Source organism: Eucalyptus grandis, chromosome 11 (genome assembly GCF_016545825.1).
Source record: "Eucalyptus grandis isolate ANBG69807.140 chromosome 11, ASM1654582v1, whole genome shotgun sequence".
Lineage (NCBI taxonomy): Eukaryota > Viridiplantae > Streptophyta > Magnoliopsida > Myrtales > Myrtaceae > Eucalyptus > Eucalyptus grandis.
The window spans coordinates 43,448,458-43,475,347 of NC_052622.1; the positions used below are offsets into that span (position 1 = coordinate 43,448,458).

General features: G+C 39.7%; 1 protein-coding gene and 2 long non-coding RNA genes across 3 annotated transcripts; 2 read left to right on the plus strand and 1 right to left on the minus strand.

Annotated features, from left to right (window-relative positions):
• Positions 1 to 12,714: 12,714 nt before the first annotated feature.
• LOC108956775 lies at positions 12,715 to 15,769 on the minus strand. Its single transcript, XR_005547612.1, has 2 exons — positions 14,650 to 15,769; positions 12,715 to 12,932 (listed from the first exon to the last, which is right to left on the minus strand). It is a non-coding gene; the product is annotated as an uncharacterized LOC108956775 (long non-coding RNA).
• Positions 15,770 to 21,852: 6,083 nt separating this feature from the next.
• On the plus strand, positions 21,853 to 22,689 carry LOC104427655 (toll/interleukin-1 receptor-like protein). Its single transcript, XM_010040716.2, has 2 exons — positions 21,853 to 22,343; positions 22,521 to 22,689. The coding sequence occupies exons 1-2, from the start codon at positions 21,853 to 21,855 to the stop codon at positions 22,687 to 22,689; spliced, it is 660 nt and encodes a 219-aa protein (XP_010039018.2).
• A 621-nt stretch (positions 22,690 to 23,310) lies between these two features.
• Positions 23,311 to 25,994, plus strand: LOC120289589. Its single transcript, XR_005547613.1, has 3 exons — positions 23,311 to 23,669; positions 23,812 to 24,102; positions 24,198 to 25,994. It is a non-coding gene; the product is annotated as an uncharacterized LOC120289589 (long non-coding RNA).
• Positions 25,995 to 26,890: the final 896 nt, after the last annotated feature.

Below are 26,890 nucleotides of genomic sequence, written 5' to 3' on the forward strand. Positions count from 1 at the left end.
TTATATTAATAATAGTTTTAAGTTAGGATCTTTGGAGGATGATTGGAAACGTAGTGACCTTTTGATTCTGAAACCTTACTTGAAATTATTCAATTGATATGATGGGTCTGTGCAAAGTGGATGCATAAATGATAGGCATTAATTATTCGTGCATATGTGTCTAATGTGTTCAGATTGATGGATTCAGCAACTAAAAACGTAATTGCTGATGTGAACGGCAACAATTGTGAAATATTGAATATGAAGATTCAATATGTGCTGGAAAAGCAAGAAGCACTAGAAGCTCTTGACCATGTTATGGAAGATCTTGAGGATGTTGTGCGCCACCTTGAGCTAGTAGAGGACCACTTGACGGCATGTGAGCCGAAAATAGATATTTGCAATGCTGGTTCTAGCTCAGAAAGGGCTTTGAGCTCTAAGCGCAAACGTATTGATTAGTTCAATATATGGGAATGCAAATGATCAAGTCCTTATTGCAAGAGATCAAGAATTAACCAACACAAGAGAGGAAAACGTCCTCAAGTGAAGAAAATGTCAAGGGTGAGGTGTTACAATTGTGACAAGAAGGGTCACTATGCTCGCGACTGTCGTGAGCCAAAGAAGGTATACACCTCTTGTACATTTGAGAACTTTGCTTTTGTGTCAAGTTCTGCTTTATAGACTGAATCCAATCTTTTTGTGGACTATAGATTCAGGAGCAACAGACGATGTAGTGAAGGATAGAGGATCCTTCATGGAATTCCGACGAATACCAACTGGAACTAAGTGGATCTATGTGGGAAACAACTCGAGCTGAAGTTAAAGGGATTGGCACTGCCAACCGAACATGTGTGGTGGGCACACCTTGTTCCTACATGATGTTCTAAATGCTCGGAGATTCGTTGAAATTTAAGTGTCTGTTTTGATGTTGGTTAAGCTTGGTTTTAGTGTGAACTTCCGTAATAACGGTGTAAATTTGTATTTGGATACAAACTACTATGATTGTGGTCACTTTCTAGATGGTTTTATTGTACTAAATGTTGACTGTGGTGATGTCAATATATGTTATTCCCTTGTTTCACGTCTTCTACTTCATATGATTATGATGTGAATGTGTGGCATGCTAGACTTGGTCATATTGGCCAATAATGTATGAATAGACTAGCCAAAGAGGGCTTGTTGGGTAATATTGAAAAAGTCGATTTGCCCATATGTGAGCATTGCCTAATAGGGAAAACGACAAGGAAACCATTTGGAAAAGATAAAAGAGCTGAATTTCCTCTGCATTTAATCCATTCTGACCTCTGTGGTTCAATGAATATGAGAGGAAGGCATGGGGCTGTTTATTTCATCACTTTTATAGATGATTATACTCGATTCGGATATGTCTATTTGATTTCTCACAAATCTGAAGCAATAAGTTGTTTCAAAAGGTTTATGAACCTTGTAGAAAATTAATTAGACAAGAAAATAAAAGCATTGAGATCCGATCGAGGTCGAGAATATTTATCTGATGAGTTCAGAAAATAATGTGATGAAAAGGAATAGAAATATAGTTGTCTATTCCATATACTCCTCAACAAAATGGTGTTGCAGAGAGAAGAAACAGAACCCTACTGTAAATTGTTAGGTCCATGATGGCATATGCTAACTTACATATCACTTTTTGGAGTGATGCGTTGTTAACTGCTGCCTATATACTTAACCGGGTGCCTTCCAAATCAGTTAGTTCCACTCCATATGAGTTATGGACAGGTAAAAAATCGAACTTAAGTTTTCTTAAGCCATGGGGTTATGCTGTCTATACTCATAAGTCCTCTCACAAGTTTGGGAAATTGGGTCCTAAAGGAAAGTAGAGTATTTTAATGAGATACTCCGAACACTTGAAAGGGTATGTGTTCATAGGTGAGCAGGAAAGTGGGAGTATAACTGAATTTTAATCACGGGATGTCACATTCTTAGAGGATGAATTTCCTAAGAAGGGCGAAATAGGGGAAGATTACCCCTATTTGAAACCTTGGATCAAGATAATGATATTAGTGGAGTTCGTCCAAGTGGGAGTAATATGAGAAGTGATGAATTGAATTCAACTCATTCTCAATTACAACCACATAATGAGATAATATCGTCCTTATCTAATCCGAGTGGGAGCATAAATGGGAATGATATGCTAAGTGTACAATCTCCCATATAGCGAATAAGTCGTCAAAGTATTCCCCGTCGAAGTTTTGACATTGAAAATGAAACTTTTATGATTGCTCCGCAAGATGAGAATGAGCCAAGAAATATTAATGAGACTCTAAATTGCCCTAGTAAAGAAAAATGGATTTATGCAATGAAAGAGGAGATAGAGTCAATGAAGTCAAACCAAGTCTGGGAACTGGTTGATCTTCCAAAAGGACGCAGAGCTATTGGGAACAAGTGGGTTCTCAAAATAAAGCGAAAGGCTGATGGCTCGATTGAAAGGCATAAGGCTCGCTTTGTGGCGAAGGGGTATAATCAACATGAATGAATTGATTATGAAGATACGTTTTCTCCTATAGTGAGATTTACCTCGATTCGCATAATTCTGGCAATAGTAGCTAGTATGGATTTTGAGTTACATCAAATGGATGTAAAGACTGCTTTCCTCAATAGAGAATTAGAGGAAGAAATATATGGAACAACCTGCTGGTTTCATAGTGAAATGCCAAGAAAAAAAGGTAAGTCGACTTTGGGGGTCGATATATGACCTTAAGCAGTCGTCAAGACAATGGTATATACGATTTCATAATGCCATAATGGCATATGATTTTACAATGATAGATGATGATCATTATATATATATCAAAAGATCCAAGGATCAATTTGTGATCATATCATTATATGTTGATGATATACTAATTGCCGGAAGCAATATGGAACTTGTCAATATCTTGTCAAGAGTTGGTTGTCTTCCAACTTTGAATTGAAGGATATGGGATTGTAAACCCATAGACACTCCTATTGCAAAAGGTGAAGGATTGAGTCATAGACTGTGTCCAAGGACTCTACAAGAGAAGGAACATACAAAATATGTTACTTATGCTAGTGCTGTTGGGAGTTTGATGTACGCTATGATGTGTACAAGACCTGACTTATGTTTTGCAGTAGGAATGGTGAGTAAATACCAATCCAATCCAGGTCAAGCACGTTGGAAAGCCGTTAAATGAATACTAAGGTATCTAAAGGGGACTGTTGATTATACGTTGAATTATTATGGAAAGGATCTGCAACTCAAAGGCTATTCTGATGCTGATTGGAGAGGAGATTTAGATGAAAGAAAATTTACCTCTGGGTTTGTTTTCTTACCGAATAAAGGCACCATATGTTGGAGCAATAAGAAACAAAAGTGTATAGCCTTGTCCACGATGGAAACTGAGTTCGTGGTATTATCAACAGCAATATAAGAAGATTTTTGGCTTAAGAGATTTTTTGGATCATTTAGGTGTTATTGGAAGTGCTGCAGATTTATTATTGGTTAACTGCGATAGCCAAGCAGCAAAAGCGTACACCAAATATCCAAAATATCATGGCAAGACCAAACATATAGATACCAAGTATACTTTTGTCAAGGATATGATTGCACGAAAAGATGTGAACTTAGAGTACATACTACGCATAGAATGGTAGCAGATTCTATGACAAAGCCAATACCTAGAGATGTGTTTTGTGGCCATATGAAATCTCTAGGATTGCGTAGAGGCTAATGTATTAAATATAGTAATTTCCCCAAGTGTTCATATTTGATGAATTTGTGTTTTCATCATTGATGCCTATGAATCTTTGTTTGATCTTTATGCATCTTAATGCTCAGTGCATTATTTTAAGTTGAGGAAGTATGTCGGACAGATATAAGATTAGCCCACTCACACGGGTAATCGCCTCTATTTACTGTGTGATAAATAGAGATGACACTGTTTTTAAGCTTATTATCTAGGTGATAATCGAGAGCTCAAGCTTAAAATACGTATGTCGCCTTAACAGGGTGTTAAGATGAGGACATAATACTTATTATGTCCGAAAGTAAAATACCCCACATATTTTACTTTATCTGTCTATGATGCCAGATGTGAGTTCTGATGAATTTTGTGAATGTGTAGATACATGAACTCAAGTTAGACATTGGGTATGTCTGAACAATCATCTGTACGGTATTGAAGGTGTAGACATATGCTCCATGGGAAATGAGTTAATACCGTAATATGTATTTCATACGCATATGCATGAAATGACCAATAAGAGTGGCAAAATTTTGATCTCAACTTTTATGTCGTGTGAGACTCTTGAGGAAAAGAGTTCCTCAATTTTTTAGTCCCCTCATGACTCTTACTTATTCTCAAGATTTCTATTTAGTGTTTGCTATCTTAGGATGTTGCCAATGGTCATGAGTTGATTCGATCTAATGGGGCATTTCTAGAAAATCAAGCTGAACTGAAATTGAGAGTTTGAAGGGAAGAGGAAGATCAAATTTGGAGAATCACATTGTAGTTTTTGTATTCATCGATTAACCAATTATGACTGTCTTTGTGATAATCATAATTGTGAATACAATATATATATATATATATATATATATATATATATATATATCATTGTTTAAAAGAGATCAAGAGAGATATAAATGTGATCAATCGATCTAGGGTGCTGCATACTAAATCTACTCGGAGTGTGATGCCCATTATGAGCTGCTATATATTCCTAACAAATGTATGGCAACAAGCTCTCAAAGTATGCTGGTCGCACGGATTATTCACCGGTATGAATGTTGAAGAGAGGTAAAGAGAATCTTGTTCGGCCCATCATATGCGAGTGGGAGATGATGGTTTTATTAGTGATGGGCTTAAGGCTCATCCGCCCAAGTTGGGCCCAAAAAGCCCGGCCCACGGGAATACGGCCCGTGGATGGAGGGACATATAAAAGGGAGGAGAGAGAGAGAGAACGTACCGGTTGAAAATAGAAAAGGTACGTACGTCTTCTCCCGCGCGCTCTCTCTCTCTCCAAAAAGAAAAGAAAAACAGTAAGCGTTTTTCTTCCCTTCAAGGCGTCATCGGATCGAACAGGGCCAGACTCTCTTCCTCTTATCGGCGTCGGTGTCTAATCTGTGGCTAACAAGGTACGCTCGAATCCGTGGTGTACTTTACGATCAGTAATACGTGTTTTTTTCCGGGCTTCGTCTTCCGCATTGCTTTAGGGGTTCGATTTAGTGTCGAATCCGGTTTTTCGGGGATCCGTTATTCCCAACAATCCACATGAAGTGAGCCGAGTAAAGAAATCTACTAAAAGATACAAGCGACCACAAACGGAGCTTGTTAGGTGACTACTACTGATGAGGTTTTCGACAGGGCAATAGCTTAGTGTCCTGATATATCCGTGCGTTTCCTCTCGAATATTGTTAGTCCCAAGGCATCACGGCCATTCTTGCTCAGAAAATATGAGTAGTCCTAAGATTAATGTGGGTGGGGACCTCAATAAACAATCATTCCTTTGACAAATGACCATCTGATTTAGACAGTGCCATCATTTGTTACCTGTTCGCAACGTGCACGTAAATGTTTCTAATGTTCCCATCTGTGTTTTACCGTCCTTCCGTCCCACTTAATAATAAAAGATGTACCTACTGATGGATTTGACTTGATGACTCCTGCCGCATGAAAGCGATAGTCGAACCACTGAGTTAAAGAAGGTCATTTATCATCACATAGGAAAACGAAAAACCGATTATGATTTTAGAAAATTGATGCTAAGCGGGTGGTTTTGCTAGATACTTGTCAAATATATTTGGTACACGGCAATTCAATTTTTTAGACGTTTATTTTCCATACTGCGAGAAACTTTGGGGTATTAAAAAATTAAAGAATTTTCTTAATTAATTGCTTGACAAATGCTATTTAGACACTCGTTAAGAAAGTTTATTTGAGAATAGGTTTTTTCTTTTGGGTAGTTGGAATGATAGCCACGTGTGTTTGTTGGTAGATGTGTAAATAAGAGATGTATCGTCTTAGGTTGTTGACGCCATTAATGTAGATGTATCCATTCTTCTACTCACATGGAGTCGCATTAAGTTAATATGACGTGGAATTTCATTTAATCTCATTTTCCTTGACTTAAATCGGTATCATCTACCGTGATACGAATATAATTATACAGACATTCGCTGTATCCCACATAGAGCGACATTGACGAACACGAAGACTTGATTTCTTAATTCAAATTCAGGGTTTGGTCTCGGCACCTCCGGAACTTGCCTCCATCACATGCTAGAAAACATAAGTTTTCAGCAAAGCTAGAAAACGGAGTCGTAAAACGTGAAGCTATGGAATTTGACCGCCATCAGTGTACACGCTAATAAGAACGAGAAGGCTTGGGTTCCAGTCCAGGTCCGAGGAAACAAATTTCACAGGAGTGCCAAGAAATTCACGTCACCGCGCGTGAAAGAGGGGGGTGGTTGGGGTGTGTTGTTGAGCTTGCGCATACACATCACGAGGACCTCGTCAAGCCACTAATTTGCTTCATTTCTTAGCACCCTCTATATAATCGAGCTCGCTGTTTGCCTAATCGGAATAATTTTCGAAATTTGGTCAAAAATCCGAATTTATATCAATTTTGAACTATGAGATTTGATTGAGAAGTTGTCAAGCAATGGATTTTTATGGGAGTGGTAGTTTAGGGCATTGTAAAAACTGTAAGGTTTGACAAAAATCGATTTGAAGTACAATTTGATCGGCACAAATTTCTGAAATTTCCCGCAATGATGTAGATAGACATTCGTTATAAATGAGTTTCTTCATTAGTACTTTGTCTTATCGACAATTAAGAGTAATCTAATCAAGTCGTTTGTTAGACTAGTATATTACTTGATTTTTTACAAGGCTAGGACATATGCATAAACGGCTTCATCTCAAACTCGTTGTGGTGGAGTCGGACTGCCTGTTGTTGGTGGAGATCGTTCTGGAGAAGCAGCCGCCGCCATGGACGGAGCGCCACCTCTTCGCTGTTCTTCACGATGTGATCTCTCGATGCCCTAATCTCTCACTCCAGCATGTTCGCAGAGAAGCAAACCTAGCAGCTGATTGGGCTGCCAAAGCCCACCGAGATCAAGGCTCGGTCCGTAACTAGCTTATTTTCCCTCCTTTTATCTTCCAGGATATTGTATTTAGTGATGCTTTAGCATCAGGTTGTATCTCCTGTTGATCTAATATATGGGTAGTTTCAACAAAAAAAAATGAAAAATTCCCATGCTTTATTGGAAGGCCAGGTTAGCACATAGAGGAGCTTTGAAATGTCAGTGTTTATGCAGGTGCTCTGCAACAAAAGAAAGGAGCTCCCACTCCAAGTAATAAAATTTTAGTAGGACTGCGTTCTTTATATTTGTGCTACTATTTTTTATTTTATTTTTTTGGTTTTTGAAAGTTTAGCATGAATTTATCATATGTACAAGATCGTGAATCATTGCCAGCTATCTAGTGTTTTTGGAGGTCTAGAACTTTTGCAATTATATTCCATTTTTGTCCATCAATTACCGAATCTCTGAGCAAGTACAAAACCAAAGTATCCAGGCAAACCATATCATGCTACTATAAGTAACAACAAGGACTGTGGTTTATCACACACTTTATTGTACTTTAAGAAGTTGCAGCTTATTAAGCTCCGAGTTGGGTTCTTCTGTGGCATTTTCAAGCATCCTTAATGCACCTAACGAAAAAACAAAGCCAACAATCATATATATATGCACACATGAACCACGAAGTAATCGTTGAAAAGTTCGCATGTATAGGTTCAATAGTTTTCCAACATACAAACGCTTTGTCATAGACATGAGAAATATATTAACTGCATAGGAAAGAAAAACATAAATCAAGACAAGCCCACTGTAACGCAGTGTGAAGGAGCGAGCATGTAGAAAAACACAGCAAGCCCGGCCCCCGAGAAGGGAGCCATGAGAAAACGACGGAGTTTCTTGTTCACTAGCGAGCCCCGGCGGATTACTAAAAATAAAAAAAAAAAATTTGCTCAGTTCGAATATTCCATACACTCCTGGAAATCATAGTTGCTAATTTTTCTTTTTATATAATTAGGAAAAGTTGGTGATCTTCTATGCTCCTGCTTTAGTTCTTGCTTGGATGGTGATTGCAATTTTGTCAAAAAGATTGCGAACTCATCACATATAATACATGAATCGTATTAATTATTGAAAGATTTCCATCCATGCATAACATATATATAATTCAGTCAATTTTTAAGATCACAGAAAGAGAAAAGATATGGCTAATTCGGACACCAAAAAAAAAAAAAACAAGATATGGCTAATTCTATGATCAGCCCGAAATTAAAAATAAAATAAAAAACTACTACCTATATGTTATCCATAAATGCCTATCAGCACACTCAAAATACTTGAAATAAATAATCAATCTACACGACACCCAAAAGTCGAGTGTGCGAGTCGGCATCGATTGCGCATTTGGCAACAACGGCCTCTTTGTTTGGATATATCACTCTTTGTTTTCCTGCGAAAACTTACAATTGATATTTGGAAAAGTTATCAACCATCTATATATATATATATATATTTATATATCACAAGTTATTTTTCCATATAAAAACTTAATTGTGAGACAATAATGTGGATAATTTACCTATCAAATATATGTTACTACTTACTTTCTATCCAGAGAAATTAGTAATTACTGGTATAGTTGCTTTTTCATCCTATATTAGGAGAAAAGTTATTGACTGGAAAAAGATGGATATTTTCTCTTGTGGAAGACAACTAAGATTATGCAAAATTTGCAAATCACGAATGAAGCCACTAATTAATGTCATGTAATTCTATTCTTCTTTTTGGTTGAGTTCCCATTTAAATTCTTCATTTCTGCTGCGTTTGAGTCATGTTTTATGAAGTCAAAGTTACCAATCAACTTAATTCATAATTAAATTACTATGCATCATTTGTTAATGAAATGTTTTTTCTCAATCATTTCTTAATTCTTGTTTTTGTGTTCAAAGAGCCGTGTTCACATGTTGTGTCAAAAATTATCACTAACGAGCAATTAAATTCAACTTATTTTCCTACGATTGAGATATCTTTTTGTTAAAAAGTCGTCTTCCTTCTGGGCATAAACTAAATTTAGTACTGGAAAGAAAAATAATGAACTGTGAAGTTTTTGTGATTGATTATAAGTAAAGAATTTATATACCAAAGAAATTCTAGGTGGACCCAGTTATTAAGCATCACGAAACATTTCATGCCTCAACCGTCAATCTAATGTATAACATTCTCAAAAGTTCAAAAACCAATTTTTTTTTTTTTTTTTTTTTTTTTTTTTTGTAATATCTACATTTAATAATCTGAATCTAATATCACTTTTAATGGACTTAAAAAAGTCAATCACAGTAACTATGATAGAGTTATCATGATATCTTATTCCTAGCTATTCAAACATGATATTACTATGTCTTCATTCCAAGCAAGTTTTAAAAGAAAGAGGATAGCAAGCTTCATTTCAAGCTGTGAAACTATTTATTGGAGTTCTTTCCCCAAGAAAATACTTGTTAGAAGTTCTTGACAGCTTCATGATCTACTGAGATAGAAAGATGATGAGGTCTACAAATGAATTTTCAATATTGATGGCAACGGTACATTGTACAATTGACCAAGCAATCATATGCAAAAGAGTACATTAGGAGTAATTTCTATTCGTCAAGATTTATATTCACCATTTGCTATCTTAAAATGTTGCTAATGATCATAAACTAATTCTATCTAATGTGATATTTATAAAAAAGTAAGTTGAATTGAAATTGAGCGTTTCAAGGAAAGAGAAAGATCGAGTTTGCAAAATTACATTCTAGTTTTATATTCACTAGTCGACCGATTATAATTGTTTTGAGATAATCATACTTGTGAATATAATATATCATTATTAAAAGATATCAAGAGAGATATAAATATGATCGATCAATCTATGATATTGCATATTATATCTACTCAAAAATGAGATACCTATTATGAGCTACCTTGTATATTCCTAACAAATGTATGATAATGGATGTTGCAAAGATGTGAAGAAAGAGTTATGTTCAGCTCATCATATGTGAGTGAGAGATAATGGGCTTTTTATTTGATGGACCAAGTCAAGCCCGTTTGCCTATGTTAGGCCAAATCTAACCCATAAGAAAAGGCCTCATGAGAGGAAAGGGAAAATTATTTTCTAAGTAAAGATAACTACAATATATTAATAAATAAATAAATGGAGAATGTTAAGAGTAGTGTTTTAGAGAAAAAGTCCGGTCTTTTTCCACCCATTGGAAAACAGTTTACTCCCTCTTGAAGAATGGAACTCCAAGACTTCAAACGATTTCTTTAAGACTGCAACGGCACTTAATCTATGACAAACAAGATATGTACATCTCTATGATATGCTTTTGATCGATGTTACATGTTTTCCAAGCACGTTTCTGGGTTTGTTTTCAGTATTCGATCGTTCGAGTATCGGTTCAACTTTTTAGGAATCTGTTTCCGACATTAATCTTGCATGCTTTTGTTTCAAATTTTAAAATGATATATTTGTCATCCTAACGAAAAAGTTAAATTATTATAGGGAAACAAATAGGTGATAGATGCTATTTTTTTTTCAAAAAAGGGACCCTGCAAGCTTGGAGACTGATAGATATAATTCAGTTTCATTGAGTGCCGAAGAATGGAGAAATTATATCTACATATACAAAGTAGTCTTGTCTAAAATACTAAATTTATGAATGATATGATTTTCTAGAGTTAGCGGAGGCTTTGCTAATGCGATTAGTCATCTACTTTAAAAAAGTCACATATCCTACGACACTATACGAGACCTATTTTTAATGGTCACTTGCTGATTACTCGTTATAGAAGTTTAACTCATTTAGATCAGAATGGATCGTTACCAAATGGTATCAGAACAAAAGCCTCCTTTGATGCATAGCGATCCAAGAGCAACGCGTCAAGCGTCTGTCATCTTCGTTGCACGGTTTGATCCACATGAAACGAATTGGATAAAGAAATCTATTAAAAAATATAAGTGACCTCGAACAGAGCTTGTCGGGTGACTACAACTGGTGAAGGTTTGAACTGGGCAATACTCAGTATCCTGATATATGATATATCCATGTGTGTTTCCTCTCAAAAATTGCTAGTCCCAAGGCATTACGACAATGCTTTTGCAGAACTGTTCTCTAATCTCACAATGTTATTAGTCCTAAGAATAATGTGGGTGGGGGCCATAATAAACAATCATTCCTCTGACAAATGACCACGGGATTTTTTTTAAGTGTCATCATTTGTTATTCGTTCCCAACTTGCGCATACATGTTTCTAATGTTCCATCTATCTGTATTTTGTCCACCTTCTAGCTATCAATTTGAATGAGCCCTACCTGTTTCATCTCCTTGGTTGCATGTCTTGGTCTGCTGCGCGCTTGCATACCCAGGTAATTTACTATCATTGTTGTCCTGGTGTCTGGCCGTTTCATCCATCATCGTCTTTAAATTGTCCGACGGTATGGTCTTCTGTTTCATTCAAGGTATTTGCCCTGTTTACTTCGATTTATTTCTGCCTTTCACATCTACGGATTCTGGTTATGGATCCTGAGGAAGAATCTGTGCGTCTGGCTGCTTTGTGTCAACGACTGGGTCGCCTTTGCTCTGCACAGGAAATAGAAATATGGGAGGAAGAGCCAACACCAGCCATATTAGCAGAATGTCATTTAACCCTTGTGGGTAAAGTTTTCACTCAATCCCCTATTAACTTCCCAGCATTACAGAGTACATTAACGAGGGTATGGAGGAATGATCATGTCGACTTTGCTCAAACAGAAAATGGTTTATATCTGGCGAAATTTCGGACAGAAGCTGAGAAAAAGAGTGTTGGAAGGTGGTCCATAGCTCTTTTCTAGTCATTTAGTCTTCTTCAGGCCTTGGATTCCTAACACGCCGCTACACTATTATGACTTTACACGATGTCCATTTTGGGTGCAAGTTGTTGGTTTGCCCTTGGAGTGGACTATAGAACAGATGATACGAAAGGCAGTTAACCAGATTGGAGAAGTTTTAGACGTTCGCGTTGATTTTAAAGAGCATTCGGCTTTAAGGGCTGGACGGGTAAGAGTTGAACTTCCACTGAATGAACCTTTAAAGACTGGCAAACTGGTTAGGATTGATGGGAGAATGCTGTGGTTGGATTTCCGTTATGAACGGTTGTCTCATTTCTGTTATTTGTGTGGGAAACTTGGCCATTATGCTTCATACTGTGCAGACTATCCTTATGATGAAGCTAAAACAGATAGTAAGGAAAAGATGGCTTTTGGTCCTTGGTTAAGAGCAGAGGTTAAACAATTTAGTCCTTATTGGCAAGCATTCTACAACCCCCCGGAACATCTAATTCAGAATGAAGAGACCGTACTGAGACACCTCCAAATTTATTGCCGATTTGTCCCTCTACTTGCTCGCTACGGATCGTAGCACCGAAGTTCCAACTGCTCCACCAAAAGAGTACAACATCTGCCCTAAGTGAGCCACTCCAGCACCCCTGGCAGTGTCACGCCCCGACCCTCAGGCACGCACACATCCCTTACTTTTGGTCGATTTTAAAATGCGATATCCCAGGACTATGTATCGCCGACCCTTTCTTTTATATATGCACATGCGGAAGCAGTTATAATTCCCCAGACAATAAAGCAATGGGATAGAAAAGCAAGCCATACATTTTTCATACTGAAAATTCACAACTACAACTTTTTACATGTAAACAAGGACTGACAAGACAGGACGGGATCTCAGTCCTCATCCGGGTCGTACTCGGGGTTATACTCGGGGTCCTCCTCCACGTACTCCTCTTCAGGTTCCTCAATAATGATCCCCTCGTCAGATTCATGCTCCTTAGGCTTCTCATCCAGGTCCTGAAATGGTTATTCAATAACCACTGAGACAACGTCTCAGCAAGTTCTACCTCCTAAGACCCGATTAGTAAACTAATACACCTTAGGGCTGCCTATGCACAACATGAGTTAGAAGACTTACCTTGGCCTCAGATTCCACCTGCATATTAGCACAAATCAAATAGGCACCCAAGCAATCACATCACAGATCGAATAGGCACACATCGATCTAATCGACTTAGTCAATTTCATATCGGGAAGACCACTCACGGTCATCTCCATTCAATCATTCAATTCACAACATCAACCCAAGGCAATGAATCACATCAAGTCACACCCAGATCGAATCATCGATCAATCGACCTAGTCGATTACATGTCATCTAAATTATCTCTTGATCAACCCTTTATCATACCGTACTGTCTCAAGATGATCTATAGGATTATCGAGCCGGTATATCATACCGTAAATCTTGTCTCAAGATAACTGTGTCAGAGTCACCGAGCCGGTAGATCATACCGTCCTGTCTCAAGATGCTCCGTGGAGTCATCGAGCCGGTATACACACAATTTATCATACCGTCCTGTCTCCAGATGCTCCGTAGAGTCATCGAGCCGGTATACACACAATTTATCATACCGTCCTGTCTCCAGATGCTCCGTAGAGTCATCGAGCCGGTATATCACACAATTTATCATACCGTACCGTCTCCAGATGCTCCGTAGAGTCATCGAGCCGGTATACACACAATTTATCATACCGTCCTGTCTCCAGATGCTCCGTAGAGTCATCGAGCCGGTAGATCATATCATTCCAAGCAATAATCAAATAACCAGTTTTATCATTCTCGATAAAATACCATGAGTGGATACTCAATTGGCCTTAGCCAAAACATAATAATTTCATTTTTATAAATTCCACCATTTTCTGTAGTCCACTCAGATCCTTTTGGCATTATCAACCAAAGCCCAGTTCTTTTTCAATTAATAACCAAAGATTATTCAATTAAAGAATAATTCCTTCTTTCACAAATAATTCAATTCAGCATGAAATATGGCTCAATTAAATAAACGGATTGCGCCACGAAAATCAGCATAAAATTTCGGTCGCTGGCCATCCAAGTTGAATTTCCGGAAAATAAATAATTAAATAATTAATTTCGAAAATTAAATAAATAAATACAATAAATTCAATTTAGCACAATATAAAGCTCAATTAAATAAATGGTCTGTGCCACCATCATCAGCATAAAATCCCGGTCACTGGCCATCCCAATTGAATTTCCGGAAAATAAATAATTAAATAAATAATTTCGAAAATTAAATAAATAAATACAATAAATTCAATTTAGCACAATATAAAGCTCAATTAAATAAACGGTCTACGCCACCATCATCAGCATAAAATCCCGGTCACTGGCCATCCCAATTGAATTTCCGGGAAATAAATAATTAAATAATTAATTTCGAAAATTAATATTTAATTCCTAAAAATACCACCTAGGCCCGAATCGCTTAATTAACACCCGATAAGGGACGGGAAAAATCCCAAGAAGCATCCAATAAATACTATAGGCAATTCTCTATCTAATTACACTAATCACACAACTAATATGCAAACCAATTAACTAATAATCACTAATCAATTCTAATCTAACAACCTAATTACACTTAATTAACACTAATCAACCTTTAAGTATAATTAGCAAACTAAGAAGGCATTAGTGAGTAAAACTCACTTGGCAAAGCAAAGATTGAAAACCGCGACGGCGACATGACGGCGGCCAAACTTGGGCCGACTAACTTCGCGGCTGAGCTACTGAAACTTCTTGGGCTTTAAGATGGGCTGAACTGAGCAAATAACCACTTGCTGGACTGAGGAAAGTTGCTGGGCTTGTCTTCAGATGGGTCAAATGTGCAGGCTTCGCTGGGCTTCACTAGCTTCTTGGGCTGAAGGAGATGGGCTGCTCTTTCTCTTGGGCTTGCTGGGCCGTGAAGCTACTGGAATTGCTGGCCCAAACCGTGGGCTGCTCCTTGGCCTGTTGACGTGAGCAAGAGAGACAATGAGTCCACGAGCTGAAGAAGAGCTGCTGGAGAAGAAGACGCTTGGAGATGGGTGCACAAACGGCTGCTGCACAGGTGGCTTCACGGTCAACAACACCAGCAATCGGCTTCGGTAGAAGGAGACCAGCTTGGGTCTTCGTTGGTGAAAAATGACCGAGCGTGCGATGGGAGGAAACAGATCACGGGGCTGTAGTATTCGGTGGAGCTGCAGTTGACCAAGGACGTGGCAGCTCGTGGATGCTGCTTCGTGGCTTGACTCGGCTGACTCGGTGGCCGACAAACTCGGTGGAGAAGGGGCACAAACGGTTGCTAGGCTGATGGGCAGTAGATGCACGGCAGTTGGAGGCGTTTGACTTCGGCAGCCGTGAAGAAAAGAAGTGGACGTGGCTATGGAGAGGAGAGCAGCTTTTGGCGTCGATGAAGCTGCTGGGTGCTCGACCGAAATTTCGGTGGTCGCTGGTAGAGGAAAGACACGCGGCACAGAGTCCACGAAGAGCTGAAGTTGACTGGATGTGCTGGCGCGACTCCTTCGATGCTGGCTTAGTGCGGGGGAACGTAACGGTGGACGAAGCAGAGCCGGGCAGTCAACAATCGGTGAAGACAGCTCCTTTCATTGACCGACACAAGTGGAGGCGTGGACGTGTGGCGCTGCAAGGGGCTTCAGCTTTCAAAGGAAGGAGCTGCCGGTTTTTCCATGAAAAATGAAAATGAGGCCAGAACAGAGAGGAGGAAGTCGTTAGAGGGAGGAGGGAGATGGACGGTGGTGTGAGGGTGAGGAAGAGAAGAGATAGAGATGAGGGAGAGGTGGGGGCCTCTTGGCTTGATATTTTCTTCACAAAATATCTCCAAGACTTAGTCTTGTGTGTATAATCCTTGGCTACCAAATTCGGCCCACCAAAACACACCCTGAAACGACTTCTTTTTGGTCCATTTTAGGGAGGAGGGGAAAGACACGAAATTGCAAGTATAAGGCACCAATTGGTTACTCAATCTTACTCCGTTTATCCTCATTTAATCTCCATAGTTTAAATTGACACCTCTATACTTCAATTGACATTTTTCCTCACTCATGCACCCATCATGCATCTCAATTTCATAATCCCGGCTTCAACCAAACGAAAACGGCCCTATTTATCCAGTTGAAATTAGAATCCGAAAATCTGGATGTCACTTGACTTCTCCACAACCAGGTCATATAATTACAACGGCTTTAATCCCTGCACAGGCCAAACATAAGGGCCCCATAAGTTCTATTATGGATAAATCACCACAACAGAAACTGAATGCTCGCCGAGTTACTCCTAAGATGGGCTTGCAAAGAAACAGAAAAGATATTCTCCCTATGAATCGAAAAATATCATAATAGAGAACTTTGATGATGCTCAATTGCTGGACACACCTGTTTTGGACACAGCAGAAGGGAATACGTGGGCTTTGGGGGCTGGCCCTAAACAGCCACCGACTTACAAATGAAGCTTATTCTGCTGAACGTCGGGGTTTGGGCAATCCCCGACGGTTTAAGCCTTAAAGGCCTTGACGGCCAAAGAAAAGCCTGACTTTTTGTTTTTAATGGAGACTAAGAATACTGATAATGTTCTTAATCGTTTGCAACGACGGTTAAAGTACAGTCACTCTTTTGTACCGAATCCTGTAGGTCTTGCCGGAGGCTTGTCGCTTTTTTGGAATGATACCTTATCAGTAGACATGGTCTCTTATTTGGCGGAATATTTTGATCTCATCTGTCGGGATTTAGTGGAAAACAAGCTTATGCGCATTACCTGTCTTCACGCACCATACTCCTACCATAATAGACAGTTACTTTGGGATAATCTTCGTCGATCGGTTCCTCCAATAATCTCCCTTGGATATGTGCTGAGATTTTAATGAAGTCCTGTACTCTTGGGAAAAGGTGGGTAGGCGGGCTCCGGAACGGTATAGAATGCAATCTTTTCGAGATGTTATCAATGACTGTGCATTTATGGAGGTTGAGAGCAAGGGCTGCACTTTTACATGGTCGAATAATAGGGATGGTCTGGAACAAATCAAAGAACGGTTGGACCGTGTTCTGTGCACGACAGAGTGGAGACTTCTTTACCCGGAAGCCCAGGTCTTTGCCTTGCCGGCTATGGGGTCTAATCACAGCCCACTCCTCTTGTCCACATTGATATCTTATCCTAGATGTCAACGCCCTTTTGTCTTTGAAGCGTATTGGAACCAAGATCCGGAGTGTAGAGAGGTTATTTCTGACACATGGAACTCCATCCAGGTACGCAATTCCCATCTTTTGCGCAAACTCAGAATTGTTTCTTCTAATCTACGAAAATGGAGTCGGGCAAAATTTGAGAATGGTCACTTGAGGGTGCCAGCCTTACAACAGCAGCTCCAATCTCTTATTAACAAGCCATATCTTTCCAACACTGATACCGAAGAAGCAGAACAGCTGCGTGGGGAAATCCGGACACTATGGCAGCAGGAAGAATAATTTTGGGCAATGTGGTCTCGTGTTAACTGGTTAAAATGGGGAGACAAAAACAACAAATTCTTTCATGCCACTATAGTGCAGCAGAGGCAGCGCAATAGGATTGGAATGTTAAGGGATGAGAGCCTTAACTGGGTGAGAGATATTCCGACCCTAAAGGAGATGACTTATGACTATTTCTCTACCTTATACACCTCTATTGGTTACCGGGACTATAGACCAATCCTAGATCAATGTCAACCGTTAGTATCTGCTGAGATGAATGAGCATTTAATTGCTGAGCTTACAAGAGAGGAGGTTAGACTGGCGACTTTTCAGTTGGGTGCGCTGAAAGCTCCAGGGCCCGATGGTCTAAATGGACTTTTTTATCAGACCCATTGGGATATCATTCAGCATGATATATTCCGTTTAGTTCATGAGTTTTTTTCTTTGGGGGTCCTGCCTAGAGATCTTAATAAGACGGTACTAGTGTTGATCCCTAAGATCAACCACCCTGAGAGCCTCGATCAATTTCGACCGATTAGCCTGTGTAATTATGCTTATAAGATTATCTCTAAGGTGTTGGCGAATCGTCTCAAACCGTGGCTTGGTGAACTCATCTCAATGGAATAGGTTGCCTTCGTGAGCGGGCGTCAAATTCAGGATAATGTGTTAATTGTTCAGGAGGTTATTCATCACTTCAAAACAAGGATCAGGAAGCGTCATTTTAATGCACTACTCAAGATGGACATGCAAAAAGCCTACGACAAGGTTGAATGGGATTTCCTACAGGATTATCTACTTAAATTGGGTTTTCATCACTCCTGGGTTAGAATGGTGATGCAATGTATCATAACTTCATCTTTAAGTGTACGTTTCAATGGAGAACAACTCCAATATTTCCAACCATCAAGAGGCTTACGTCAAGGGGACCCACTTTCCCCTTATATCTTCATTTTAGTGGCGAATGTTCTTTCCTCCCTTATTCATCAAGCTGTAAATATGGGCCATCTAAAAGGGATCCAGCTTAACAGGTTTTGTCCTATTCTTTCCCATCTATTTTTCGCTGATGATTCGGTCTTCTTCCTTAAAGGAACCCTCATGGAATGTCAGAATCTAGCCAATATCTTGAATCAATATTGTCTAGCTACTGGCCAAGTCATTAATAGGAATAAGTCTGGCATGTTTTTTACTAAAACCTGTCCTTGGAGTCTTCAGTTCAATTTAGCGGCAGAATTTAGGGTACCGATATTACAGAAGTATGGGAAATACTTAGGAATTCCATCTGATTGGGGACGATCCAAAACATACATGTTTAGCTGGATATTAGGCAAGGTAAATGCAAAACTTGAGGGCTGGAAATAACTTTTATTATCAAAAGGGGGCAAGGAAATCCTACTGAAATCTGTCGTGCAAGCTATTCCGCAGTATGCTATGTCCATTTTCAAACTTCCTATATCATTGTGTCATAAGATTGAACAGAAAATCTCCAATTTCTGGTGGAGAAACGATAAACAGAGGGGTGGAGTGCATTGGCAAAGTTGGGATTTGTTAAAAACAGCCAAGGTGAATGGTGGGTTAGGCTTCCGAGATTTGTTAGCCTTTAACAAAGCGCTACTTGGCAAGCAAGCGTGGCGTCTACTTCAACAGCCAAACTTGTTATGGTGTCGACTCTTCAAAGGATTATATTTCCAAACTAAAGATGTTCACTTAGCTGAACTCGGCACGCGCCCATCCTGGGGTTGGCGGAGTGTCCTTTTTGGAAGGGACGCCATCCTACCTAATGTATGATGGTCTGTTGGGGATGGAAAGAACATCAAAATTCGTGATCATAGCTGGTTACCCTCTAGCCCAATTGGAGGACCAGCTACAAGAGACGAACTGGGCTGGTGGCAAATCTTATTGACCCCGTCCACCATACCTGGAATGTTCATCTTATAACAGATTTATTTGATGCCAACATCACATCAGAAATACTTAATCTCCCTATCAGACCGCTACATGTTGCTGATCAGTTAGTGTGGACAGCCACGAAAGATGGCAATCATACAGTAAAAAGCAATTACAGGACTATTGTCAGCAAGCCAGTAACGCCACGGGGTCACCACGCATCATCATCATACCAACAACCCAGCATTCTTTGGCGTAAATTATGGAAAATCAACACAGATAAGAAAATCCGTCTATTTTTATGGTCAGCATGCCACAATGCCCTTCCTACCAAGGCTAATCTATTTGCTAGGCATATCATCTCTGATCCTATTTGTGAAATATGCAATCAACACTCTCCAGAAACATTTGAACACTTATTCTTCTTTTGCTCATGGACACACGGGATATGGAATCATCAGCGAGATCAACATTCCAGTCTCTCTCCTCTCAACATTCATCGTCTCGACGAGTGGTTTTCAAACAGAGCAACAAACACTAAACTAGTACTGGATTGGAGACTATCGCCCATCTATTCTCGGGGCAGATTTGGTGCCAACGCAACAATCGGATCTTCCGTCGAATCCGTCCTGATCCAACCCGAGCTGTGATCGACGCTTTTGCCCTGACACGGATTCACGGCCTTTCTTCTACAAATCATCAACGATCGGAGGAATCACAAACAGGGCATCCCACTAATCGTGGATCAGTTTTACTTTGGAAACCTCCAGATCGGGGATACCTCAAATGCAATATAGACGCATCTCATCAACCGGGAAGTCAAGAAGGAAACGTAGCGTGTATCAGCAAAAATCATCAAGGGGTACTTACCGATGTCTATACTCGACGATGTCCCGCCGCTTCTCCCTTTCAAGCCGAAGTACAGGTGCTCGCTTTCGCTCTTCATCATCTGCTGCATCAGGGACTCAATATGGCCAATATTATCATCGAATCTAACTGTTTGGTCCTGCTCGAGATTCTTCATGAGAAACGGAATCCCCCATGGGAAGAACGAGCGTTGTTCGCAGAGATTGGTCATTTGCTTTCCCTGTGCCCTAATTTCAGACTTCAGCATTGCAAGAGGGAAGCTAATGGTGCTGCTGATTGGGCTGCCAAGGCCCACGGTAGATCTGATATGGCCCATAACTGGAACATTTTCCTCCTTTTATCTTACAAAGCTTGGTAGCTGCCGAAGCAATAGCTTCCGGTTGTAATACCCAGTTCTTTTGTAAAGCTGTCAATTAGTAATGCAATACCTATATTTCTGACCCAAAAAAAAAAAATAAATGAGCCCAAAATCTCTCTTTCTCTCTCTCTTCCAACTTTATAATAAAAGATCTACCTACTGCTGGATTTGAAATGACGAGTCTTGCCATGCGAAAGCAATACTCCAGCCACTGAGTCAAAGTTGGTCATTTATCATCACAAAATGAAACAAAAAATCAATTCTAATTTTGGAAAATTGATTATAAACAGGTGGTTTTGCAGATACTTGTCATATTTGACATGCAGCAGTTCAATTTTTAAGACGTTCATAATACAAGAAATTTCGGTGCATAAAAATATTAAAGAATTTTCACAATCAATTGCTTGACAAATGCCAATTAAATACTCCTTAAGAAAATTCATTTAAGAAAATTTTTTTTTTTTTTAGGTAAAATAATTGCCATGTGTTTGTTGGTAGATGTGTAAACGAGAGATGAATTGTCTTATCTCGTCGACGCCATTATTGTAGGTTGCTGAGTATTTTCTAGATTCTGCAGATGTATCCTTTCTTATACTCACCTGTAGAATTATGAAGTTAATATGACATGGAATTACCTACATAAAATCTCATTTTCCTTGATTCTGTAATCTAAAATAGGAAGTGCTATGATGATCCATGAGCTAGGAAATTCCCCAGCAAAACCAACCTGATCTTGCACCACCTAGTTGATGCTACACTGCTCAAACTAGTTGCATTAAATGCAAATGTGTCCATTCACCGCACATTTAAGGGTCATCTTAATGCTGATCTTTTTTCTCTCGAGCTGAGCAATCTCAACAACATTTATCATATTGTTTTATTATGAAGTAGTGGGGTAATACTTCAATTGGGTCGGCTAGTGCTTTTTAGCTACGGATAAGAATCATTTGATTGAACATGTTAGTCAAAGATGCAACTGCAATTTTGATTAAGTTGGTAATCTCTATTTTGATATGATATAATTATACAGACATTCGCCGTTTCCCACGAATAACGACATTGACGAACGCGAAGGCTGGATTTCTTAAATCAAATCCAGGGTGTAGTCTCAGCATCTCCGGAACTTGCCCCCCTCACATGCAAGTGTCAACGGGCGTGGTATGTTGGTCAACGGGGTCGCTTGTTTCTTGAAGGGGCGCTACACCACCATTAATCATCATGAAATTACCAACAAAATCGATAGTGCTACTTCAGAGAGAGTTTGGTGTATAAATTTCAGACCCTCAGGTTCTGACTTCCCAGAGGATGGTTCCTGCAATGGAGAGAGATGGAGGCTCGAGAATTGAGTACAAGGTGTTCTTAAGCTTCAGAGGGGCTGACAGTCGCGAAACATTCACCAATTGCCTCTACGAAGGCATGAAAGGTGCTGGGATCCGCGTCTTCAGGGATGATGATGAGCTCCAAGTCGGGCAAAGGATCAAGGAAGAGCTCCCTCGGGCCATCGAGAGCTCTAGGATCTACATGCCCATCTTGTCAAGGAACTATGCGTCCAGCAAATGGTGCCTCATCGAGTTCACTAAGATGGTTACGATGGCATCAAAGTCGGACAGCACGAAAGAGATTCTCCCCATTTATCTTCACGTGAATTCGGATGACGTCAAGCTCAAGTCTCCGCTGTATCACGACGCGTTCGTACAGCACGAGAGGAACTTTGGAGCAGACCAAGTGAAGGTGTGGCGTGACGCCCTCATGGAGGTTGAGGAAGTAAAGCGATGGAGCTTGGAAACTTATACAGGGTAAGGAATTTCGTAGAGTAACCTTATTTTCTCTTCAGATCCATTATATTTGAGAAAATAGGAGAATGTTCAGAAACTAGGAGAGTGATGAGTCTTCTGTTTCTGAATTTTTTTTTCATCATACGCTCTTCAATTTCATGTCTAGAGTGAAATGAATTGTCTCACGCATTGGTGCAGCTATGGCAAACTCATCAAAGAGATCGTCCAGGAGGTCCTGATTAAGCTGAATGCCAGATATAAGAATGTGACTGAACATTTAGTCAAAGATCATGTTCAGATTGATGCAATAATGAAGTTGTTGGACATTGACTACAGTGGCGTGCGTTTTGTGGAGTCCATGGAATAGGTGGTATTGGTAAGACAACACTCGCAAAAGTCATTTACAACAAATTATATTCTCGCTTTGACCGCTACAGTTTCCTCGAAAATGTCCGAGAGATCTCTAGAAGATCAGACGGTATCATCTACTTGCAGAAGCAACTGCTGTCAAGCATCCTCCATTCGACGTGCAGCAACAGTATTTTTGTTCGTGACAATGACCAAGGGATTGGCATGATAAAGAAGGCACTTTGTGACAAGAAAATCCTCATTGTGCTCGATGATGTGGAAAAAAAAGAGCAGCTCGAAAAGCTAGTTGGGAAGAGCGATTGGTTTGAAAACGGAAGCAGGGTCATTATAACAACTAGGAACATGAGCGTCCTGACTGACTGGATGGAAACATTAGAGGTCGACGCTGTCCCGAATCGACATGAACGAATCTTGACGTATGAAGTCAAGGAAATGGGATTCAGTCAAGCGCTTCAGCTATTCTGCCGACATTCCTTTAGAAGAGACTTTCCTATAGAAGACTACAATATCCTATCAAGACAGATCGTCTCAACTTTAGGGAAGCTTCCTTTGGCTATCGAGGTGATAGGTTCATCTCTTTCTAGCGTTTCCACTGACAAGGCCTTATGGGAAGAGACGCTGAAGAGGTTACAGAAAGTTCCTCCAAAGGAAGTCCAAGAGACGTTGATGATAAGTTACGAGGGATTAGAACCAACGCAGCAGAAAGTTTTTCTAGACATCGTGTGCTTTTTCATCAAAGAAAATAATAAATATCCGATATTCATGTGGAGCGATTGTGAATACTAACCTCATGACGCAATGAGAGTCCTCCTTCTTAGGTCCTTGATAAAGATTGGAGATGATAATAAGTTTTCAATGCATGACCAAGTTAGGGATCTTGGAAGACACATTGTCTACGAAGAGAATTGCAAATTTCCTGGCAAGCGTAGCAGGGTATGGAATCCTGAGGAGGCATTGAATTTATTGAGGAATAAACAGGTATAACTTAACAGAATGTAATTTAGAGGCCATTCTGCTAGTTATTTCCGGGAAGTAGACAAACTTCACAAGTGGCTCACAGAGTTAACTTTTTCCTTTATTGTATTATTTGTTCTCATTCATGCTTGATCTCTCATGGCAGGCAAGTGAAGAAATAGAAGCACTGAGTCTGAGCTATAATGGTCAAAGTGATGGTAGTGGCTATACCTTCATTGATGAAGAATTACAGAGACTACAGAGTCTAAGGGTCCTCCGAGGGAAAGGGTTGAATTTTGTAGGGAACTTCAAAGATCATTGAGAGCTAAGATGGCTTTCTTGGCATGAGTGTCCTCTAAATTTTACAGCGACGAATTTTTGCCTAGTTAATTTGGTGGTGCTCGACCTTTCCAGGAGTAAAATTACTGAAAACTGGACTGGGTGGAGTCAAATCAAGGTATTAATGTCTCCCCATATTGGCTTTTGATGCTTCTAATTCTTGGAACACAATGTTTTTTGTCCTTCTTTATTTGATGTTTAATTTTTGTTCAGATGGCGAAAAAGTTAAAAGTTTTAGATTTGAGAAGCTGCAATTGCTTGAGAAGCACACCTGACTTGTCTAACTTCATGTATCTGGAGATATTGATTCTTGCTTGGTGTTCCAAGTTAGTCACCATAGATCGCTCCATTATTAACCTACAGAACTTGAGCACTCTGAATATGGAAGGATGCAATTCTCTTCAGGATTGCCAGAAGAAGTTGGTTCTCTAAACTCTTTGACGGAGTTAATCATGCCCAAAAATTCTCTACTGTGCAAGCTTCCGGAGACAATTGGCAATTTGCAATTTTTGTCGAGTTTGAGTATAAAATGGAATGAGACAATAAGCAGACTCCCACACTCTATTGGAGTACTAGTGAAAATCAAGCATTTGTCTATAGAAGGTTGCAAAAGGATTAAGGAGCTTCCGCACTCACTTGGGAAATTAGAATCGCTGATTTACTTAGATCTGTCATTCTCAGGAGTAGTCAATGTACCTGATTCAATCGCAAATTTGAGGAAGCTCAAATTCATCAGGATGGGAAACACCAAGATAGGAAAGTTGCCTGATGCCATTGGGCAATTGGAGATGCTTGAAGAGTTACATTGCCCAGAGTGTCAGCACCTATCTGGTGAAATCCCATGTAGCATTGGGGAATTGTCCCATTTAAGGATCTTGAACGTATCAGGCACTCGCATCTCTGGATTGCCAGCCACAATGAATCGTCTCCCTTGTCTTAAACAACTTGAGTTGAAGGAGTGCAATGAGCTTTGACAATTGCCGGAGCTTCCCTCGAGCTTGACAAGACTTACCCTTGATGTTTATCACTGTCAAATCACTCCAGACCCTACGAATCTAGTTAATTTAGAACACTTAGACTTATCGTTCCACAGGGATTATCTTGGGGGCACTGGCAAGTGGAAGGAACTTCTCTCACTTTGGAAAAACATAAAATCCATCCACAGACTTCCATCTAGCTTGTCAACCTTGATACTTACCGATATCACACCGCTACCACAGTTTTCCAGCTTCAGGAACCTGTCAAAACTCTCCATTTCTAGCTGCTCGATGACGCATTTTCCAGTTCTTGAACACCTGGAGAATTTGAGGGAATTGTCCATAGAAAAATGTGCATCCCTCGTGGGAATGCCTGATCTATCAAGCTTGAAGAATCTGGAAACCTTGTATCTATCCGACTCACAAGAACTGGTAGAAGTACAAGGTCTGGGGGAATTGGAATCTCTGCAGTCCCTAAAGATTACATGTTGTGGGTCAATAGAAATATTGCCCAACCTATCAATGCTGGAAAAGCTGAAGCATTTCGATCTGGAATGTTGTCCCGGGCTAATATGCGTTGAAGGCCTAAGTGGCTTACAACGTTTGACACATGTGACTGTTAAAGATTGTGAGTCCCTGCAAAGTTTGCCAGATTTGCCGAGAGGGACCAAGCTAGACACAGATTGGGAATCAGCAGAAACGTCGGACCCTTGTGTTTATATCAGTGGCTAGACCAATCGGAGCCTTGGGATCCACTCATACAGGAGATCAGGACACAAAGTCTGAAGATTCCACAACGCAGCTCTTGCTAAGAGATCTTTGGATGGCAATCTCCCGACCGGGATGGTAACTGTCATATTCAGCATTTCTTTTAGGTAAGGACAAGAAGTCTATAGAACAGTGGATAGTCCTATAGCATGAGGTGTCAAATTGGAGATTGTGTCCACATCGTTTAATAAATATAAATTTGGCACTAATTTTCTTGATATTCATTTGTCTACAATCATAAATGGCTAAATGTCCTGTTTTTCTACACTGCAGTTTCTCTGAAACATGATATCATATGACAGAATGGTTGTGTAACTCAGTGTTCATTTTTTGGATTAATGCGCTAAGTTTTCTCCCTTTTTTCATTTACAACTTCTCATACAGTCAGGAGCAATAAAAAGTCACTCTTAGTAATCCGCAAGTTATACTTTCCCAGTAACTATTCCTCTTCTATACCCTAGGAAAAGCTACAATCTTGTCATCTATTTGCAATCATAATTCTGGCCAGGTCTGTATTTGAACTTATGTAGATTATTTCATGTTTCAATTTTAATTGACAGAAGGCATAAGCTTTTAGCAAAGCTGGAAATCAGAGTCTTACAGTGTAAAGCTATAAAATTTGACCACCATCTGTGTACCAATTTTCGTGGAATTCCACGCCAATTACGGAAGAGAAGACTTGTGATCCAGATTGGAGTAAACGAATTTCACAGTTGTGCCAACAAATTCTATTTGGCCTATACTCTAAAACAATTACCAAACTTCTCCAGTCTGGTTTTGTCACTATGAATTTGCCACTATCTCTACCATGAATGCTAAATTCTGTCTGTCATCAATCCTGAATGCCACCCAACCAAAGCTGCTGATGGCGCATGCTGTTAGAGAACTTGGTGAAAGATGCTTGAAGACATCTTGTGTCGTTCACGCTGCATCAATCCTCAAGTGGTCAATGGGGCTTGAATCACTAAAATTCTGCATCAGGAACAGTGTGTGAATTCCTCTTATGAAAAAAAGAACTTTGCAAACAAACGAAAGTGTGAAAGACGTATTTCATAACCAGCATAAACCCTTGACCTGCAAGTTTCCTCAAGGCAATTGGCAATTTGACATCTTGGTTGAGTTTGATTATTAAACGGAATGGGAGAATAAGCAGACTCCCAC